Genomic DNA, 20,602 nt, shown 5'->3' with positions numbered 1-20,602 from the left:
TTACCTGAATTCTGTAAAGTTATATTTTGCCTTTCTTCAATCTCAATTGTTAGTTTATAAATTTTTTAAGTTTGCAATCTTGATGCATACATTTATGTTATCAAGTAGCTTACTCCTTATGTGATGATATTTTATTAACAAGTTTACATAGATCTCTCAGTTATGAAGTGAAATGTTCATAATTTTGGAAGGATAATTGAAGTACTGGGTACTGGTTTTACCAATCATTGATGGTTGCCTTCGAAAAATAAAGATATTACTTGACCCTAATGGTTTTAAAATTTTTAGAATGAATAGCAGAGTGGGTCAGTTGTGGAGAACATTGACTTCAAAGTACTTTATATAAACCTCATTTAAAAATATTCAGTGGTATCTAAAGATATGTTTTGTTTTCAGGATTTTGCAGTTGGCTCGGGATTATGGTCAACGGCGTTCGGCGTTCGGGCAGATTGTGGATTCGCATATTTTGCACCAGCTGACGACATCTAGAATGGAGATTATTGTCAGGGGATGCGAGGCTTTAACCTTACATTGCGCAAGGTCTGGAAATTGGTATCATTTGTGTAACTTTGGTTAGGATAATTGCAGTACTTAACCATCCAAGTCCTATTAATTTTTAGACTCATCTTTTAGTGATGCGTGTACAAGTATCTCCCCTTATGTTCATATTGCCTCTTTCTCCTAAAGCATGGCTCATTTGGCACCCATGAAACTTTTGAATTTTAGAAATGTTCCCATTTTCCTTTGCTCCAACAAATACATGCCCTTAACCTAGGAATAGAGTTCTCTAGTGCTGAGTGATATGAAACCCTGGTTGCCTCATTAGGTAGTACAGTTTTCAGTTATTTTCATCAATTTTGGGCAATTGCACTAGCACAAAAGGTAATCTCAGATTGTTTACATTGTGTTTTAAGATGTCTTCCTCTGATTTAGTTAGTGATTATTGCCTGGAACCTACACAGGAAATTATTTTTGGCCGATCATATTCCGTGTTCCCTTAGTGTATCATGTCGGGGGCAATTTGGTGATTTAAAGTTGTTGTGAAAATTGTGTTTCACTCTCGGTAGCACTCATGAAAATATATGTTTCAATGGTTGCCAGTCAAGTTAAGAGTTCTAGTGCAAAATGAATTTGCTTTTAGTTTAGGGGAGAAGGCGGGTAAGACTAGGCTAATTGATTATAGCTGGATGATGATGATATTGATATGCCTCCACCTTTAAACAACACACAAGTTCAGCCATCTTTGGATTGCGATGAACTTCACAAGCTCTTGATATCACTTGGTCCCTTTTTTAAACTTCAGAAGTCCAGTAAATCCTCCTTCGGTCTTGGTAATTCTGGTCCTTCTCAACCTGCTGTCAAATGTAACAGGTTGTGGTGACCTCTTGGAAGTGTCCCTGCCTGGCAATCTGCTGGACTTGGGTTTGAGTTCTGCTTAAGCTTCATAGTTTCTTGTAGTGTCTGTAACCTCACCATCCTTGTGAGCTATGGAAAGGGGGTTTTGGAGGAGCCTATAGGTCTACGCATTGAGTCATCAGCATTCATTACCTAGTCCTCCCTGGTCCTAGCTTGGGTGGGGAGTGGGCTTGGATGCTGATCCTATATATACATTATATGGTCATTCTCTCGGATATTGTCGCTGTCCCTTGTCTCTGCCATTCATGAGTGTCCTTTAAAATCTTTAAAACCCGCCATAGATATTGTAATTACAGTAATTGTGTTTCATTTGGTGAGCGTTTTGAACATACACTGCATTCCACAGATTCAAAAACTTCACACAGAGCCTTGAAATCTTTACGTACGATACTTTAGTTCCTTTTGCTACTAAACCCTTGGAATACCACAATCTTAGTTGCTTTGTAAAACTAAACTAGATTTTGAGGCAGAAGACCAAATGGCATGTGTTTAGCAATCCTATATCCTTTCATTCTCTAAAGTAAGAGCTTGGTACCACCCTCATAACAGTCATAATAATTATGTGGATGGGATGAAAAATCATATGATTCACTTAAAATTCTGAGAGGTGAATGAAGTTTCCTCTAATTTGGATTGTTTTCATCATGTTTCAGATGAAATTTTTAACTGTTCGCTTGCAAACTCGGACACTAGCTCATCTCACATTATGATAACCAGGTTGGTATAGGCGCCAATAAATCCAAATCTAATACAAGTTTATATTCCCACTGTTACCCCTTTTTTTTTAAGGGTAAACAAAGTGAGAAATCATGCAGTTCAGGAAAATAAATAGGAAACCAAGTCAGATAATGAAAGAGAGGAAGTATCGTCTTTTCTATCTTTGTGTAACGTTATTGCTGAAGTACTGTATGCCATAATAATGATCTAAGGTAAGTTCAAGAAGTATCTTATACTACCAAATCAGAATAAGTGGCTTCTTCCAAGGAGGTTTACACACCTCAACTCTAATTTCATTATGAATATATTCAAAGCATTGTTGTCTTGTTCGCTTTTAGTGCTTAGACCCTCTTCAACACAGAGAAGTTCTAATTTATATAAAACTAACCAATTACTGTACTTGATCTCTCCTTGAAGGGCAATTTAGTAAGCATTATTAACTCAATCATTGTCCCTCGTGAAATAATATCTCTCATTTCAGGTTATGCATTAAATTGTTATCACTTCCTATTAGAATGGCTATATGGTTTAAAGTTTCATCAAACTGTTCAATAAGTTTTAACTAAATCATTCACATGTATAACATTAATCAATTACCTAACTTTGTTATAATAGTAGGTTGGCCAACACACCAGCCACCTGTCGAGATACTACTGTTAGAGAGTTATTGAGTCCTTTGACTGGCCAGACAGTACTACATTGGATCCCTCTCTCTGGTTATGGCTCATATTTACTTTGCCTACACATACACCAAATAGTCAGGCCTATTCTTTACACATTTTCCCCTTTCCTCATACACCTGATAACATTAAGTTAACCAAACAATTCTTCACTCGAGGGTTAACTACTGCACCGTATTTGTTCAGCGGCTACTTTCCACTTGTTAAGGGTAAAAGAGACTACAGCTATGGTAAGCAGGTCTTCTAAGAAGACACTCCAAAATAAAACCATTGTTCTCTAATCTTGGGTAGGGCCCTTGCCTTTGCACCATGGTCTTGCTCTGTTTTGGGTTAGAGTTCTCGCGCACACTATTATATATTTCCTTATTTCCTTAGCTCACTAGGCTTTTTTTCCTGTTGTAGCCCTTGGGCTTATAGCATCCTGCTTTTCAAACCATGGTAATAGCTTAGCTAGTAATAATGATAATATAATTCTGTCTTTGAACGAAATAATAAACATAAATTGTTAATGAAGGGTCTGCCAGATAATTAGAAATTCAATAATGAATTTTTTTGTTTCTATACTCACCTGATGTTCATAGACATGCTCATCCTCCTCCCAATCATAATATCAAGATTAAGAGTAATGTGGACTTCAAAACCAAAAACCATATTTCCTCCTGCTAGGTGGTTCTGTTTCTTTGTTGAGGGCATGTATTTGTTGAAGTGAAAGAAAATTGGGAAAATATTAAAAATTTTTGAAAATTTACGCGTAAGTGACGATTGAGCCGGGCTTCTTAAAAAAGAAGCAACATGAACATCAGGTGAGTATGTGATTAAATCTTATTACTTAAATTCTAATTTTGTTTGCAATGAATTTTCCGAGAAAAAATTATTCAGTAATTGCTATGCTGTTTTGAGCGAGATACATACTTAGTTTGCAAAGAGTGATTTCAAAGCTGTGCAAATTATAACTCATCATATCCCGCAGATTGCTTGGCCGTGAAGAGGCAGGTACTGCCACTGTCCAAGAGAGACTGGTTTTACGTGCTTTGACCCCTATTGCAAAGATGTTCACGGCAAAGATGGCTATGAGTGTGGTTTCAGAAGGCCTCGAGTGCTTTGGAGGTCAGGGTTACATTGAAGATACTGGTCTCCCTGTCATGCTAAGAGATGCTCAGGTCAGTTGAAGGATTCTCAATATTTTAATGACTCTTGCCTGAAATTCAATGCTATTCCTTCAGAGGAGTTATAAAACTTTTGACCTTTCAAAGTATAGAACTTCTCTCTATGACCTGGCTTGGCAGTAGTCCCAGCGAGGAGTGGACAAAACACAGCATGACAACCCTCAAGTCGCCTCATGGGTAAACAAGTCAATCCTCTAAAGTCCAGTGGTTCAACTAGACAAACTTGTTTGCTCTCCATTTTTCTTTTGTCATGGTTGAACTTTTCAAGTTTCTTTGGGCAAGTACTAAAATTAATGATTTTATGTTGAAGATTAGTTTAATGCTACCATGACTTTTCACAGATTTTTGTTTAGTTTCTTTTTTTAAGGTCATATTTTCTCGCACTTTTTCCCATTGATTTTGTTTTTTGACACGTGATATACCAATCTTTTCTCATCTTGTTTTTTTCACACATTTTCATGCTATTCTATGAAACATGTTTATTAAATAGAGACACTGTTGATAAAAAAAACTCATATGTTATAATTATATTTTTTTTTTACTTATCAAAAGCTCAAGTAATGATGCTATTCAGTATTATTATTTATTAACTTATGTATTCTACTTAATTAGAATATTGATTTAATTATTTTTGCTATTAGGATTAGATATTGAACTTACATTACTGTTACTGTCTTGAAATCATACATAAGGTTGAGTTCAAGATTTAAGTTTACAATTATCGCTACTCTATATTTTTTATTATTTAGAGCTATGAAAGCTCACATATGTGGCTTATTTTGAGATTACAAGTATATATTTCCATTTGCAATCTCTTTCTCTAAAGGTACTCCCCATTTGGGAAGGCACTTCAAATATTATGTCGCTTGACTTCTTACGAGCTGTGATGAAAACCAACGGGGAAGCAGTGGCATCGTTGTATGAAGATATTAAAGGTAGTTCTATAGGTTTTTGGGTTCATATTTATCCAATAAGGATATTTGTTAAAGCTTTAATATCGATTTAAAGTAGTTAAAAGCTAGATCTAGGGGAACCTAGTTTGAAGTTTAATGATGGGATTGGAATAATGAATAGTGATAGCTAAAGGGTATACAGTACTGTATTAGCTACTCCAGTTAATTTAGTTGCATACAGAGAATGTAAGTCGCAAGAACTGTATACAAATAAAGGATTTGTTTGTGACATCTGGTGATGGAAATAGCTTTTCAATTTTGTCTATTAGAATCCCAAATAATTTCTTCATTCAAGCCATTCTTTAAAGCTTTCAAAGACATAACCAACAAAGTAAATTTTAAAATGATAATTCTACTCTTCTGTGGTACCCAAGAAGTACCAACCAAACTCAGCTGAGTCCCTCGTCAGGGAAAGAGTAATGATAAGAAGAATTTTTTTTATGTCGTCCATCTCCCAAAGTTTGAGAAAGTTCCGAGGTAGATCGATAGAGTATTAAAAAAATTCTTTTCATTTGGGTGCAACCATCTAGCTGCCCATTGTCTATGCTCTTATATTAATGTAACTTTTCTTCTACAGAAAAGAAGGGGTGCTCTACTTTATTTTAAGGTGATAATTTACTTCTTAAGCTTAGAGATTCTATCTGGAAAATTTAGGCTTTGAAACTAATCAAAGAAGAGAACCTGATTGAAATATGCAAAAATCATATTGTAAATAAGTCAAGTCATTTTATCAACCCATTCAGAGTTATCACATCACTGAGATTAGGGTGGGAATAAGTTGATGCTAACTTGATAAAGTTTAAAAAATACAATGAGCTGAAAGAAGGTAGTTTGTTGCTCTGATCTGAGTAGGATGAGTTCTAGGGTGAAGGCCATAAAGTTCTCTATATGACATTTAATGGATGAAATGAACGAGTGAAAAGGCCGACTGAATTTTAAAGATTTTTAGATCCTTTTCTGTGGCTTTTTGTTCTAAATCTTAGAGTACAGTGTTATATTAAAACCTGTCTTGTAAGTGTTTATCAGAAGAAAAATAATATTGTATTCTTTCACACGTTTTATTTTGATACAGTTTAATATTCTGTGAAGAATATATTATGGTGTTTCATGTAGAGTAAAAATTATAATCCCAAGCATAATAACATTTTGTAAATGTATATCTTTTCTCCACAGTGAGACTGGAGGATAGTAAAGCAAAGGCACCTGAGAATGAATTCGATAATTCTGCCATGCTGGTAACGCAAGCAATGAATCAACTTATAAGCTTTTTGCAGAAGCACCCGGAGCTTATTCAGTCAGCTGCCCGAGATATTGCCACCTCGATTGCTCACATTTATATAGGTAATATACTGGATGTGGGAATTATTGTGAACATGCTTATAATAGACAAGGTTAACATTTATGTGAGTTGGAGCAGTCATTTGTTCATTAATAACATTTATTTGGGGTTTTAGTCTATTTAGTATAGTATTGTTTATTGTTGTATTGTTGGAAAAATATTGTCGTACTGTAGTTGTTATTATTATTAGTGACTAATGAAGTCTGCAGTATTTTAGCTAGTATATTTTGACTAATTTGGTAATTCAAGTTCAATTTGATGTGCCTCTTAAATTTATAAAAAAGATTTACAATAATTTAAGCAAGGGGTGTGTCAGTTTTTTACAGATGGCCAAATTGACATAATTAACAAATTTTGCTTAGTATGAACATTGTTTCAAAGCCATTTAGAGGTTAGTTACCATTGTTCAAACTAAAGCCATTGTTCTCTAGTCTTGGGAAGTGCTATAGCCTCTGTACCATGGTCTTCTACTGTCTTGGATTAGAGTTCTCTTGCTTGAGGGTACACTCGGGCACACTGTTCTATCTAGTTTCTCTTCCTCTTGTTTTGTTGAATTTTAAATATTTAACTCAGCCGGTGAATATATAGCTGCAACTCTGTTGCTCGACAGACAAACTGTACAGAAAAAACTCGCCAGCGATCGCTATACAGGTTGCGGGTGTGCCCAACAGCGCCATCTGTCGGCCAGATACCAAGCTCTATGTAAACAAAGACTCAATTTTCTCTCTGTCGACGTGTCGACAAGACGTACTTTACTCGCTGTTGAAACCTGGAGTTTTTCCCATCATCTTTGGTGAAGTACTATATTCTGGTTTGAGCTTTCGCAGTGCAGGTGTTTTATCTTCATCTTAAATCTTGAACTCGTTTTGGATAGATTTAATTATGGTGACAAAGAGAGTATGGACTTTCTTTCACTTTTAAATGGCCGACCCTTCCCTTAGACGGAAGTGTGTTTAGGCTTTTAGTAATTATCTTATCACGTTATAAATTAATTATAGATTTTCCTCTATATATTTTATTTCTCTCCGCCTTTATTAGGCCTCTTCGATTAACTTTCCATTTATTATAAACATATAAAAATAAATTTTAATGTTTTGTCTATATGCGACCTTTCCTGAGAGTAGGCGGTCCTAACTTGGAAACCGAAGTTAAACAACGTTGAGCCCTTTGCAATCGTAAATAGCTTTTAAAGAGCTAATGATTTAAAACCTTTTAAATGAATATTTTTAATAAATATTTTATGAAAGAATTTCTTTGAATAGTCTTCGTACTGTTTTCAAAGATGAACTAACGTTTAGTTTATTTATACTACGCAGTTTGCGCTCTATCGTTACGATAGAGAGAGAGAGTATCACGGTTTCACTTTGCAGAAAGAGTAAATCGATTCTGACGTTTTGTTCATTATTCTTTCAAAGCTTAAATGTTTTAAATTCTTTTTTAAAGGAACTTTTTAATTGAAAAACCTTTCAGTTTTTTCCTTTGGTCAAATAACATGTTTTTTTTGACGAAATGTAATTGGGCTCTTCTCTTAGGTGCGAAATCAAGAGAGAAAGAGAGAGAGAGATAGAGACGGAGGGAGAGAGAGGAGAGAAAACGTTCCGTTCAAGCGGGTAACGTTGTTCTCGAGTTACTCTCGTCCCTAGTCTCTGTACGGGGAGAAAGGATAAAACGTTTTTAGTTTTTTATTCTCGTCCCCAGGCTATGTGCGGTGAGAGAATGAAAACGTAATTTATATGAACTAGTGTTTAGTCTCTTTCCCAGCCTCTGAATTTTTTATCTTAAAATATGTTTTCTGTTTTTTGCTGGTATTAATGAGCTTGCATTATACGACTGATTTCGCAATTACTACCTTTTAATGAAGGGTAGAATTGCGTGTTTCAGGTAGAAATCAGTAAAAGTTTCGATTTCAGTGAAATAAGTGCAAAACAGAAAATCGAAGTGATAAAGTGATATTGCGCAAAGTGTTACAGTGTTGCGTCCGAGGGTTCGTCTGTTCGTGCCTGTCGTTCACCTAGTCCGGGACCTCTTGCAAGCTCCCAAACAGGGGAGAAGTAATGTCGAACGACTTATGGGTTCGAGATGCCTTGATCAACGAACAGACGTTTCCCTCTATGGTATCGGGTGTATCTTACCAAGATCTCCCCTACCATAAGACGAGAGAGACGTTTTTTCTCCTCGTCATCCGAAGGCTTTTCGCATAAGAAACCTGTCACAAGGTTTCGAAGCCCTTAAGCGAAAGTCAGTCCTTTCAGGACAGGTCCAGCGTCCTGGTTACAGCCATTAGGACAGCTCTGACCCTATGCAGTCATCGGATAACTGCTCGCCGCCTAACAAAAGCGTAACACAGACTCCGAGAGTCTTTTTTGTTGGCAAAGTGTTGCGGTCACAGACGTTACCCTCGTCTCTTACCACAACCATTTCCGTTGATCCTTAATGGGTTGTACGGCAAGACATGCAGAATATGCTTGCCTCCCTTATGGAAGACTAATCTGCCGATTAGTCCGTTGAGTCTAGCCGTTTATCTCATCGATATCCTGGCTTTCAGCCAACCTAACGTTCCTTTGTGCTTCCTGTTGACGTTGGCGTAGCTAAGTCACGTCAGTCAGGTTGTTTAGAACCACACTCGATGCGGTTTCGTGTGGATTTTAAGCCGCATTTGGACGTTAGGCCACTTGCTGATGCTCCTGTTGACGTTCAAGACGTTCGTTAACAATCGGAGTTGACTTGTTTTGACGCTGTGCGTCAACCTCCGCATTCTAGAGTTGTTTTGACTGCTCAGTCTAGGCAGTCAAAGCAGTCTCGAGTGGACGCTGTGCGTCCTCACGCACCTGTTGTGGTTGACAGTTCAGTTGTTGACAGGTCACAGACTGTCAAGCAGTTACATGACGTTGCGTCCTGGTCTGCTACTAATGCACCAGTGAGTGTGGACTCTGCTTGTAAAGCATTGCCACCACGGTAGGTCTCTCCCTTGCTTGAGACTCAGCTTTTATCAGACAAGGTTCCTGTAGATGAGGAAGTTGCTGTTCCCCCTCCTACTGATATTACCTTGAGGACTCTGTCGGATGGAGAGGAGCCTAAAGCTGCTTAGCCCTCTATGGACTTTAATTAAATCATGATGATTTTTTTTATGGATCTTTGTCCGGATCTTTTTGTAACTGCTGCTCCTCGTTCGCCTAAACGTCAGAGCTTACACTAGGCCTAGCTACTTCGAAGCCGTTGTTTTTAAGCTAGTGCTCTCTCGCTCTCCTAGAGAGCTTTACGTTTGCTAGGCGACTGGTTTATCACCAGGAGGAGTTTGGGGGATACAGCCTTTGCTTTCCCTTCTTTTAAACTGGCTTATAGAGCGAGAGTCTGATATGACACGAGAGAAGTTCTCGGCTTGGGAGTTCATGCCTCTGCCCAGATAGACTTCTCAAATCTCGTAGACTCTCCCTGGCGCCTGGCCAGGAGACGCTCCAAGTTTTTTACAGTTCAACTTCACAGCTGTTTTCGAGCCTTTAAAGTTTTGCTGTACAATTATGTCATGCATAAACAAGGCTTTCAGGGATGGAAAGCGGTACCGCCTCAGTCGCTAACCCCGTCTGTTGCCGCACCTGCTCCCGTAGACCCTAAATGGGCTTTGCTGCAAGACATGCAGTCCAAGTTTGCGTCCTTGATAGAGGACTCTAATGCGGAGAAGTTTGCTGCCGAACCTTCTGGCCAACAACCTTCCAACCGGTCGGTTGTGCGTCCTGTTGACGCTGAGGTAACCTTCTCGCGTCTGCCAGTTGAGGTGGTTCCTCCACCGATGCGACCCAGTGTGGGTTGCCAGCCGCACGTTGACGTTAAGCGACGCACGGAGGTGGTTGTTGACGGTCAGGACGTTCAACAACCAGCAGAGGTGACTTGTTTTGACGCAGTGCGTCAACCTCAGCAACCCGGTATGGTGTTGACTGCACAACCCAGACGGTCTAGACAGTCTCGGGTGGACGCTGTGCTTCCTCGCGCACCCATGGTTGTTGACAGTTCACAGACTGTGCAGCTGTTCCATGATGTTGCGTCCGGCTCCGTCACGCATGCACCAGTGCGACCGGACTCAGCGAGCCAGACGTTTCCCACTCTGTTGCCGTTTCCTCATCAGTTTTCGGATGAGGAACTATCTGATGAGGACGTTGCTGAACAACAAGACGATCAGCGCCCAGAATAGATCAAGCCCTGCTATCCATCCAGAAGATGCTGAAGAAGGAACGCTGCTCAGTCAGGCTGTGGATGAGTCTGGTAGGGACGCTGTCATCCGTGGAACAATTTGTGTCACTAGGAAGACTACACCTCCGTCCTCTTCAATACCATCTAGCTTTTCACTGGAAAAAGGACAAGACGCTAGAAGCGGTCTCGATCCAGAATTCCGAAAAGATAAAGTCTTGTCTGACTTGGTGGAAGGACAATATCAACCTAAGAGAGGGTCTTCCCCTGGCTGTTCAGACTCCCAACCACGTTCTCTTCTCGGACGCATCGGACGTGGGCTGGGGCGCGACACTAGACGGTCGGGAATGCTCAGGACTGTGGAACTCGAGTCAGAGGAGCATGCATATCATCTGCAAGGAGCTGTTGGCAGTACATCAGGCCTTGAAAAGCTTCAAGTCTCTCCTTCGAGGCAAAGTGGTGGAAGTAAACTCAGACAACACCACGGCCTTGGCGTACATCTCCAAACAAGGAGGTACCCACTCACTGACGTTGTACGAGATCGCAAGGGACCTGCTCATCTGGTCAAAAGGTCAAGACATCTCCCTAGTAACGAGGTTCATCCTAGGCAACTTGAATGTCATAGCAGATTGTCTCAGTCGGAAAGGGCAAGTAATTCCAACCGAATGGACCCTCCACAAGGATGTGTGCAAGAGACTTTGGGCCACTTGGGGCCAACCAACCATAGATCTCTTTGCAACCTCGCTGACCAAGAGGCTTCCAATCTATTGCTCCCCAGTCCCGGACCCAGCAGCAATACATATAGATGCCTTCCTCCTAGATTGGTCACATCTGGATCTCTATGCATTCCCATCGTTCAAGATTGTCAACAAGGTACTGCAGAAGTTCGCCTCTCACGAAGGGACAAGGTTGACGTTAGTTGCTCCCCTCTGGCCCGCGAGAGAATGGTTCACCGAGGTACTTCGATGGCTAGTAGACGTTCCCAGAAGTCTTACTCTAAGGGTGGACCTTCTACGTCAGCCTCACGTAAAGAAGGTACACCAAAGCCTCCTCGCTCTTCGTCTGACTGCCTTCAGACTATCGAAAGACTCTCGAGAGCTAGAGGCTTTTCGAAGGAGGCAGCCAGTGCGATTGCTAGAGCAAGGAGAGCATCCACCATTAGAGTCTACCAATCGAAGTGGGAAGTCTTCCGAGACTGGTGCAAGTCAGTTTCTGTATCCTCGACCAGGACCTCTGTAGCTCAAATAGCTGATTTTCTCTTATACCAGAGAAAAGGACGATCCCTTTCAGCTCCCACTATCAAGGGCTACAGAAGCATGTTGGCATCGGTCTTCCGGCATAGAGGCTTAGATCTTTCCAACAATAAAGATCTTCAAGACCTCCTTAAGTCTTTTGAGACCACCAAGGAGCGTCGTTTGGCTACCCCTGGTTGGAATTTAGACGTGGTACTAAGATTCCTCATGTCAGACAGGTTTGAGCCGCTACAATCAGCCTCCCTGAAAGATCTCACTCTAAAGACTCTTTTCCTGGTATGCTTAGCCACAGGTAAAAGAGTCAGTGAGATTCATGCTTTCAGCAAGAACATCGGATTTTCGTCACAAAAAGCCACCTGTTCGCTACAACTTGGTTTTCTAGCCAAAAATGTGCTGCCTTCTTGGCCTTGGCCTAAATCTTTCGATATTCCCAGCTTATCGGAGATTGTAGGCAATGAACTAGAAAGAGTCTTATGCCCTGTGAGAGCTCTTAAGTTCTATTTAAAGCGTACCAAACCTTTACGAGGCCAATCTGAAGCTTTATGGTGTTCAGTTAAGAAACCATCTTTGCCTAAGTCAAAGAATGCTTTATCATACTTTATCAGACTGATAATACGAGAAGCTCATTCACATCTGAGTGAGGGAGACCGAACTTTGCTTAAGGTTAAGACGCACGAAGTTAGAGCTGTTGCAACTTCCGTGGCCTTTAAGCAAAATAGATCTCTGCGAAGTATAATGGACGCAACCTATTGGAGAAGCAAGTCAGTGTTCGCGTCTTTTTATCTAAAGGATGTCCAGTCTCTTTACGAGGACTGCTACACACTGGGACCATTCGTAGCAGCGAGTGCAGTAGTGGGTGAGGACTCAACCACTACAATTCCCTAATTCCAGATCCTTTTAATCTTTCTCTTGAAATGTTTTTTAATGTTGTTTTTATGGGTTGTCCGGAAGGCTAAGAAGCCTTTCGCATCCTGGTTGATTTGGCGGGTGGTCAAAGTCATTTCTTGAGAGCGCCTAGATTAGGGGTTTGATGAGGTCCTGTTGTATGGGTTGCAACCCTCGATACTTCAGCTCCTAGGGGTCGATCAGCATCCTAAGAGGATCGCGAGGCTCCGTAAGGAAGACGTACTTATAAGGCAGAGTAATCGTTCAAGTCGACTTCCTTACCAGGTACCTATTTATTTTGTTTTTGTTATTTTGATAACTTCTAAAATGAAATAAAAACTCTTAGCTCATAAAATGTAAACATATATTACTGGTCTCTACCCACCATCCTGGGTGTGAATCAGCTATATATTCACCGGCTAAGTTAAATATTTAAAAATGATATTTTAATTATAAAATAAATTTTTGAATATACTTACCCGGTGAATATATAAATTAAATGACCCTCCCTTCCTCCCCAATAGAGACGCAGTGGGACGAGGAGAAAATTGAGTCTTTGTTTACATAGAGCTTGGTATCTGGCCGACAGATGGCGCTGTTGGGCACACCCGCAACCTGTATAGCGATCGCTGGCGAGTTTTTTCTGTACAGTTTGTCTGTCGAGCAACAGAGTTGCAGCTATATATTCACCGGGTAAGTATATTCAAAGATTTATTTTATAATTAAAATATGTTTTTTATTGTTCATATAAGAAATATTTATTTTAATGTTGTTACTATTCTTAAAATATTTAATTTTGCCATGTATCCTTTCCTCACAGGGCTATTTTCCCTGTTGGAGCCCTTGGGCTTATAGCATCCTGCTTTTCCAACTAGGGTTGTAGCTTAGCATTTAATAATAATGATGATAATAATAATATTGCAAAGTACAGTAACCCTTAAAATGCCTTTTTTCCCTTGGACAACATGCAGGAAGCCTCCTTCTTGAGCATGCCGCTTGGGAAAAGACGAGCATCAGTATGGAGGTGGGGAAAAGGTGGTGTGAGCAGCAGCTACTTCAGTTAACCCCAAGCCAGTACGTCGCTGATAATCATTCGTTGGTGATGGATGGTTACAATCCTAAAGAAGTATATGGGCCTATGTTTTAAATTGTTATTTTCAATGGTCCAATTCCCTCAGTTGCTATACACAGAAGGTTCTCAACTTACAAACTTAATAGGTTCCGAGAAGCTATTCATGAGTCGAATTGTTGACAAGGTGGATTTTGTTCAATTTTGGACAAGGGTAGGCCTAAGCTGACTCACATGCCTACAATTTCCAGCTACATAAGTCAACAAATAGTCCCGTTACTTGTGGAATAAATATCAGGTTATTACAAATGTCACTTTGGTTACTGTATTAAATTATATGTTATTGTTTTATTACAGCATTTCTTTATCTTTATTACAGTATACAAACTTTTGATACAGTATCTGAAATTTATTACTTCAGTTGAATTTTTATTTGCAAATGTTTGTAAGTTGACCTCCTGGTTTTTTTTTTTTCATAATTTTGAAAGGGAAGTATGATTGTATGCATTTTGGACACTCATTATTTAATTTACTTAGAGTTACTGTATCAATATTGAGGTTCACAAAGTCTTAGGGGATTTTTACATTATTGTAACTATAAAGTAAAAATGAAATTAATATTTAAAGGTTGCCGCATTTAATACACTCCAAGTATCAAATTCTATGAAAGGAAACATAGTATATGAGTTGAGGTGCCATTTTGAATTTATTGTTGATAAGATGTAATGTTCTAAGCAAATTTAAAACAGCAATATTTTCAAATCAGAGTACCGTACGAAATTGAATAGCTTCATTATTTGTGCATAACTTGTTATAGTTACTAGCACAAACTAAAAGCACATTTTGTTTACTTATAACTTCATTCCCCTTGTTACTAGTTTTGAGAAATTACATCAATCAGGTGTCAGGCAGCATTGACAATGACACTATATGCAGTCAACGTAAAGACAAAAATAGCGGCAAATTAATCTTTAAATGTTATTTAAAGACTGATGATTTTTTTTGTGGTAGTGTGGAGTTTCTAATCTGCATTTTGATATGTATAGATAAATGCATTTTTTGAAAACAAACTGCTTAGGATCTAGGTTTCAAATATATTTTAGTATCTTCTCTTTCATTGATCGGAGTTCTGTTATAGATTAAGTTATACACGTATTTGAGATATGTTTTTAAACATACAGTGATTAAATTAAATGGTGTAAAAAAAGTATAACTGATGGTAAGGTATAGATTGCATAATTAATTGTCATACTGCAAATACAATGCAATTAGATATAAGCTCAGAGCTTGGTATATTTGTACATAGAAAATTAACTATATATTTTATGTATGTGATGCTTAAATTTCTAATAAGAAAATAGAAAATTAGCTACTGTATATAATTTATCTATATGACACTTAAATTTCTAATAGGAAAATAGGAAAATAATATATTTTGCTTAGAAATAAAAATACTAGTTTACTTTTTGCCTTTTTATATAATTTGTTGAAATTGTCATTGTTCCTATGTGGTATACAAACCCTCATCCTTTGGTTAGGGTATTGATTCAGAGTGAGCTGGAGTTGAACAATAAGTTGTTATTCAATTGGTGAGGGTGTGTAGCGAGTAGCCCCGCCCCTTCCAGCTGGAGACCCTTCACTTTTGATTCAGCCGCTGTTGCGTATGCTTATACAAAAGCCCCTGTCAAAATTTTTTATTTTTTTTTCTCTTTTCAGCAAATGAATGGTGGTTGTTGAGATGAGAAAGGAAGCAAGTTCTTGTTTGCCATGGGAAGGGTGAACGCTGTACCAATTTTGGCTATGGCATCCCCGTTGGGGAAAGGGGATCTTCAGTTTGATCAGATTTATGCTTTTATTTACAACAAAGGTCCTATTAACCTTTATTCCTTATTAAAGTTAAGTAGGATATTGCTGGGGTCATCGCTTTGTTTCTCCACAGATCAAGCGGTGATCACTTCCAGGGAAGAAAATAAATCTTCCAGTTTGGGTTCCATGGGGCTTCCAACCCATCAGGCAGTGAGTCTCCCTATTTAAAGGATTAGGTTTTTATGCTGCGTAGCAATAAATCACAAAATTTTAAAGTAATTTGTATTTTTCCTAGCCATGGAGTCTTTTAATCTCACTTCCCTCCACATCATCCCTCCCAATCCTGGGTTGAAAGGTTAAAAGTGAAGGCTCTTTGGCTGAGTAGCCCTGCACCCTCACCAGCTGCATAACCACATGTTATCCAACTTTTTGGGCTCAGGCCATGTCGTCCTGATGGAAGGTTCCTTTAGTAGCTTCCTAAGGGTATATATGACTACAGTGGATATTCCCAGAGAATTAAACTGACGGTTTCCAGAATTCTAACTTCTGGCGCGAGTACCCTTAAGGTTGTCCTTTAGGGTATCGTATAATAACGGGACGTATTTTTGACATGCCACGTAGCGTTTAGGCTTCGAGGGGAAAGTTGGTGGCAAGATATGGGAGGAGCCGTTACAAAGTTCTCTTCCTTTGTTACTGTTATGGGTACTCGGATGACGTCATAAGCGACGCCATCTTGGCTGACGTCATCACCGCCTGCGAACTCCATTCCTTTTGTAGTAGCTTGTTTGACCAGGTGTTTTTCCCAGTTATTTCGCTATTTACTGCAGCCATGTCACAATCTTCAGCTTCTTCTGTCTCTGGAAAGTTGATTATTTAATTCTTATACTGTATAAATTAGCTCTGGCTGTAAAGTAACGCTTTTCTATCGTAAAATACTGTGTTTTGTGGCGGAGCTATTGCCTAACTGGAGGCGTCTCTGACGCTGTCGTTCTCATCGCATGCTTTATTTAGTTAGCCAGAACGACTGTCCCGGTTTCTTAACTAATTATCAGTATTAGTTATTCAGTCTTCATTGTTAGGAATTAGTTATATGCCGATAGTATTCCTTAATTTCGGCGAGTGTAGGTAGGCGAATTTATGATGCTAGAGATGCTAGCCTAGGAGCTTTAGTTTACTTTCATGCATGATATAATATGTGTTCCTGGTGTTATTTTATTAAATGAAGATATTATGCAATTATACATATAAGATTCAGTGATTGCACATGGGTTTTTCCTCCTTCTAGAGAGTTTATAAGGGGTTTTGATGATTAAGGTATTCGATTCCCCTGCCCCTAACCTAACAGCTTAGGGGCTTTTGTATACTTTCGCACCTCCCTGGTTACCTTTACATATAAGGTAATCTCTTCTTCCCTCTGAGGTAGCCTAGGCTACATCCTAGCCCTCCTTTTCTTGAATTGTGATTCTGGTAAGGTTAGGCTAGGATTTTCTTTCCCTTCCCAGAGCCATAGTACATGAACTTTAAGTTCGGGTCAGAACCCCAGAGTACCTGTTGTTTACCCCCAGCTGCCCCATTAGGTGAATGAACTCTCCTATTGGTCCCCGCTGGACGGCAAAATGGGGGGGCCTCTACCCCCTCCCTACACCACACCTGGAAGGGTTAAGAGACCCTTCCTCCCTGTGGCCTAGCGACTTGTCCTGCACTTGCCTACCCTAGGCTAGGAGATATGCATTCGCTAGCCTAGGTTAGGCAGGCTTAAGGATTCTGTTTCTTTATAGTTTGGGACCGCCTATCAATACCGTTCCCTTACTGTACTAACCCACCCTAGGCTGGAGAATGAACTCTCCCTATGCCTGGGGTGGTACCAGAGAGTCCCCTATTAGGGAGATGGGGAAGGCTTACACCAACCCCTTCATCCCTACACAGGACCCTTTCCCCTCCCCCCCTCTGTCCTTTGGTGGTGGCCTAGCCATCACACCCCTGTCCACCGTCCTACAACTCACCGAGTGCCGATGGGTTGTGGGGTCGGCCCGGTCCTTTCGCCTGCTGGGCCAAGCCGTTCAGCTTCCCTTGCCTGATACTGCTATTGGATAGCATGGCGGCAGGTCCTTCTGCCGGCGGGAGACCTCCCTGTTGTCTTAGAGCGTTCTTCGGTCCTCCCTTGGATCGCTACCCGCAGCCCTAGCCGACAGACGGCGGAGCTACGGCTGGATGGAAGCCTGATCATATGCTCTTCCTTCCATTTGAACCCTCCTCGAGGAAGGCGAGGTTAGGGTAGTGAGCTGCCGCCCTCCCCTCCCCTTCCTTCACTGCTTTCTCTCTCTCTCCAATCTAGTGCCGGCCCACTGTCGCACGACTCTGCCGGTAACAGCCGACAGTGTAGCCTAGGTCTCCTCCCAGTCACATGGAAGGATGACAGGGTAGGTGTACCTTCAGCTGATTGCCTGCCGGCAACCGGCGGTCCGCTAGTGGCTGGCGTGCCTCCGGCAACACGGCAGACCACCGGCTCCACCTATTTTCATATTACGACAGTGGACCGTCCTCTTGCACTAACCCTGCCGGCAGTGTCTGTTGTATGGCTGTATACAGTAGCCAGTACATCTGTGGTATAGTACCTACCCTAGACAGAAAACTATGGTGTATAGTTATGCAATAGATAATTTTCTAGCATACTCTGTGCATCCATGCGCAGTCCCTTGCCGGGACCTACTCGAATTTGGGATTAATATTCCCCCCTTTTCTTTATGGCGATTGATCATCGGCTCTCCCCTTTCACCACTACTAATCCTTCGGAGGAAGTGCTACTTACGCTACTCTATCCCTACAGGCTAGTTTTCTCCTTAGGGCCTACCTGGACGGAAGCCCTAGAATTGGTAGTGGAGAAGGGTCACGGCAATTGGCTGGGCGAGGTTCGCAAGTATGTGTCTTTCCTGTTTCATTTCCAGCTTACCTATCTTAAGCTTACACTTGGAAAGGAATCTTATATTATAATTAAGATTACATTAAGATTAATCTAAGATTATTCTAAGTCCAACATTATAGACTCCCGCATACTGTACTCATGTACCCTTTCTTTCTTTACAGGAGGAGTTCATCTGGTGTGAGAGCGCGCCTTCTGCAGCGTTCGGCGCCGTGATTTCTACGGCCACCTTGCGTGCCGAACCCACGCCAGCTGCTCCGTCACCCAGGGATCTCTGAGGTACTGGGACCCGCAGGTATGCAGGACTTACAATGACTTGCTCAACAAGGCATTTGAGACTCCCAAGTCTGCGAAGTCAAGGGACATCGCTTGAGAGGAACTGCGCAAGTGGGTGCGTGGTTTCCAAAAGAACGCCACGGGGCCTTATCTTCCCAGCAAGAAGATGAGAGCTATGCTCTTCCCTAAAGCATCTGCGGATGCTGTCATCCCCTAACCCGAGATCCCTTACGTCCAGCTGACGGTCGACCCAGACGTTTCGGACGCACTTCAAGACGTCCATCTCGACGATGACAGGATGTCGGAGGTGTCGGACACCACCGAGAGGACCCTGATGGCCGAGGGTCAAGACGAGGAACCTATGACGGCTCTTGACTCCGAAGAAGAGGGCACCGCTGCGCCCTCCGTAGCCTCCGTAGTCATCTCGGAACCAGCTCCCTTTACATCGTCCACTCCTATGCCCACAAGAACGGACGATCCCATGGACAACTTTCAGGCCATGATGGTGATCCTCGAGGAGAGGTGCCGCAGGAGGGATGAGGATTTCAAGAAGGAAATCCTTAGCTGGATGAAGCAACGCGAGCCTCAGAGGAGGCTGAACATCAAGGACTTCCTACCTGCTCTGTGACCAACCCACGGAGGCATGCTGAGTACATGCCCATCACAAGCGGTAGGATTGTAGTCAACGACAAGCTAGGCGCTGTCCCCCTTGAAGAGGTGGAATTCTGGCCTAGCTTTGAGGCGTACCCAGACTGCTTTATCTGCCTCAGATCAGAACCCGTTTCGAAGGACGAAACTGAGCTGAAGGAGGTCATCGTGTTTGACCATGCAAAGGCTCAATCCCTGCTAGCCGGTTGCTTGAAGGACAAGGGCTACACCAACTCTAAGGTGCCGGCCCTTAGCAAGAAATACTCGTCCTTTCTTCCCCTTCGCAGAGAAGTCTCTCCTGGCAGTGCTTAAGGTGGTGGAGGAAGGGAAACCCTGCCCTGTATTGGAGGAATGTATGCTCCTCTCCCTCACCTTACCTCCCCACGACAAGAACTGGAAGGACATCCAGTAGAAAGAGGCCGACATCGCTGGACAACAGTTCAGTGAGAACCTCCCCAAGCTCTCTGAGTATCTCCTTCGTCGAGAGCAGGATACGAAAGAGAGGCTGGCCACTTCTCTTTCCCTCCAAGTGATAATGGAGACAATGGCTGGGGAACATACGACCCCAGGTGTCTTCATGGTCTTAGCCAAGACCCACCGAGCGACCCTGACGAAGGACTTCTATAGCTTCTTCATCAGAGAACGGAGGGCCTGCAGAGAGTTTGTGTTTGCGTCAGCGGCGGTCAAACACGAACCAAGGAAGCTGATTTCCTCCAACATTTGGGGAAAAGATCTCTTCCCCAATGATTTGGTTAAGGAGATTGTTGACAAGGCCGCCACGGAGAACAGGAACCTTCTCCAAAAGTGGGGCATGTCATCAAAAAGGAAATCTTCTCTGGATGAGTGCCCCCAAACTGAAGGAGAAGTCCAAGAGACCAAAGTCACAGCCTTGTCAGGCTAAACATCAGCTTCTTGCGACCGCTGCTCCCCAGTTGGTGGCACAGCCCCAACAAACCTTCCAATTGGTACCCCAGCCGGTGGTGACTCAGTCACCAGCCTTCACACCCGCCTACGAGAGGCAGTCGACTACCTTTCGTCCCAAAGGTAAAGGCACCGGTAGAGACTCCTCTAGACGTCCCTCCAGAGGGAGAGGAGGCAGGGGAGCAGGCAGTCGAGGAGGTAAGCCCTCCGAAAACCAGAAGCAGTGAGATTCTCCCAGTGGGAGGAAGACTCCGCCTCTTACAGGATCGTTTGACCTTCGATCCCTGGGCTCACAGCATCATCAAGAACGGACTAGGCTGGAGCTGGAGAACACCACCACCAGTTTTCCACCGATTCTTCCAACACTCCAC

At 41.7% G+C, this 20,602-nt stretch overlaps 1 protein-coding gene across 2 annotated transcripts in view; it reads left to right on the top strand.

The window, feature by feature from the left end:
• Window positions 1-15,067, top strand: part of LOC137633259 (acyl-CoA dehydrogenase family member 11-like) — a 104,499-nt gene extending 89,432 nt beyond the window's left edge. Inside the window, exons 10-14 of one of the 2 annotated variants that reach the window (XM_068365463.1) lie at window positions 397-540; window positions 3,784-3,973; window positions 4,806-4,914; window positions 6,106-6,273; window positions 13,563-15,067. In XM_068365463.1, the coding sequence (XP_068221564.1) occupies window positions 397-540; window positions 3,784-3,973; window positions 4,806-4,914; window positions 6,106-6,273; window positions 13,563-13,738 (787 nt within the window). In that variant the 3' untranslated portion in view covers window positions 13,739-15,067. The remainder of the gene's footprint in view (window positions 1-396; window positions 541-3,783; window positions 3,974-4,805; window positions 4,915-6,105; window positions 6,274-13,562) is intronic. The other variant, XM_068365465.1, reaches the window with a different exon arrangement.
• The last annotated feature ends 5,535 nt before the right edge of the window (window positions 15,068-20,602 follow it).

This window comes from Palaemon carinicauda, chromosome 42 (assembly GCF_036898095.1).
Source record: "Palaemon carinicauda isolate YSFRI2023 chromosome 42, ASM3689809v2, whole genome shotgun sequence".
Taxonomy (NCBI): domain Eukaryota; kingdom Metazoa; phylum Arthropoda; class Malacostraca; order Decapoda; family Palaemonidae; genus Palaemon; species Palaemon carinicauda.
Note: the sequence above shows the minus strand (reverse complement) of the source record. Positions and strands in the feature narration are given on the sequence as shown.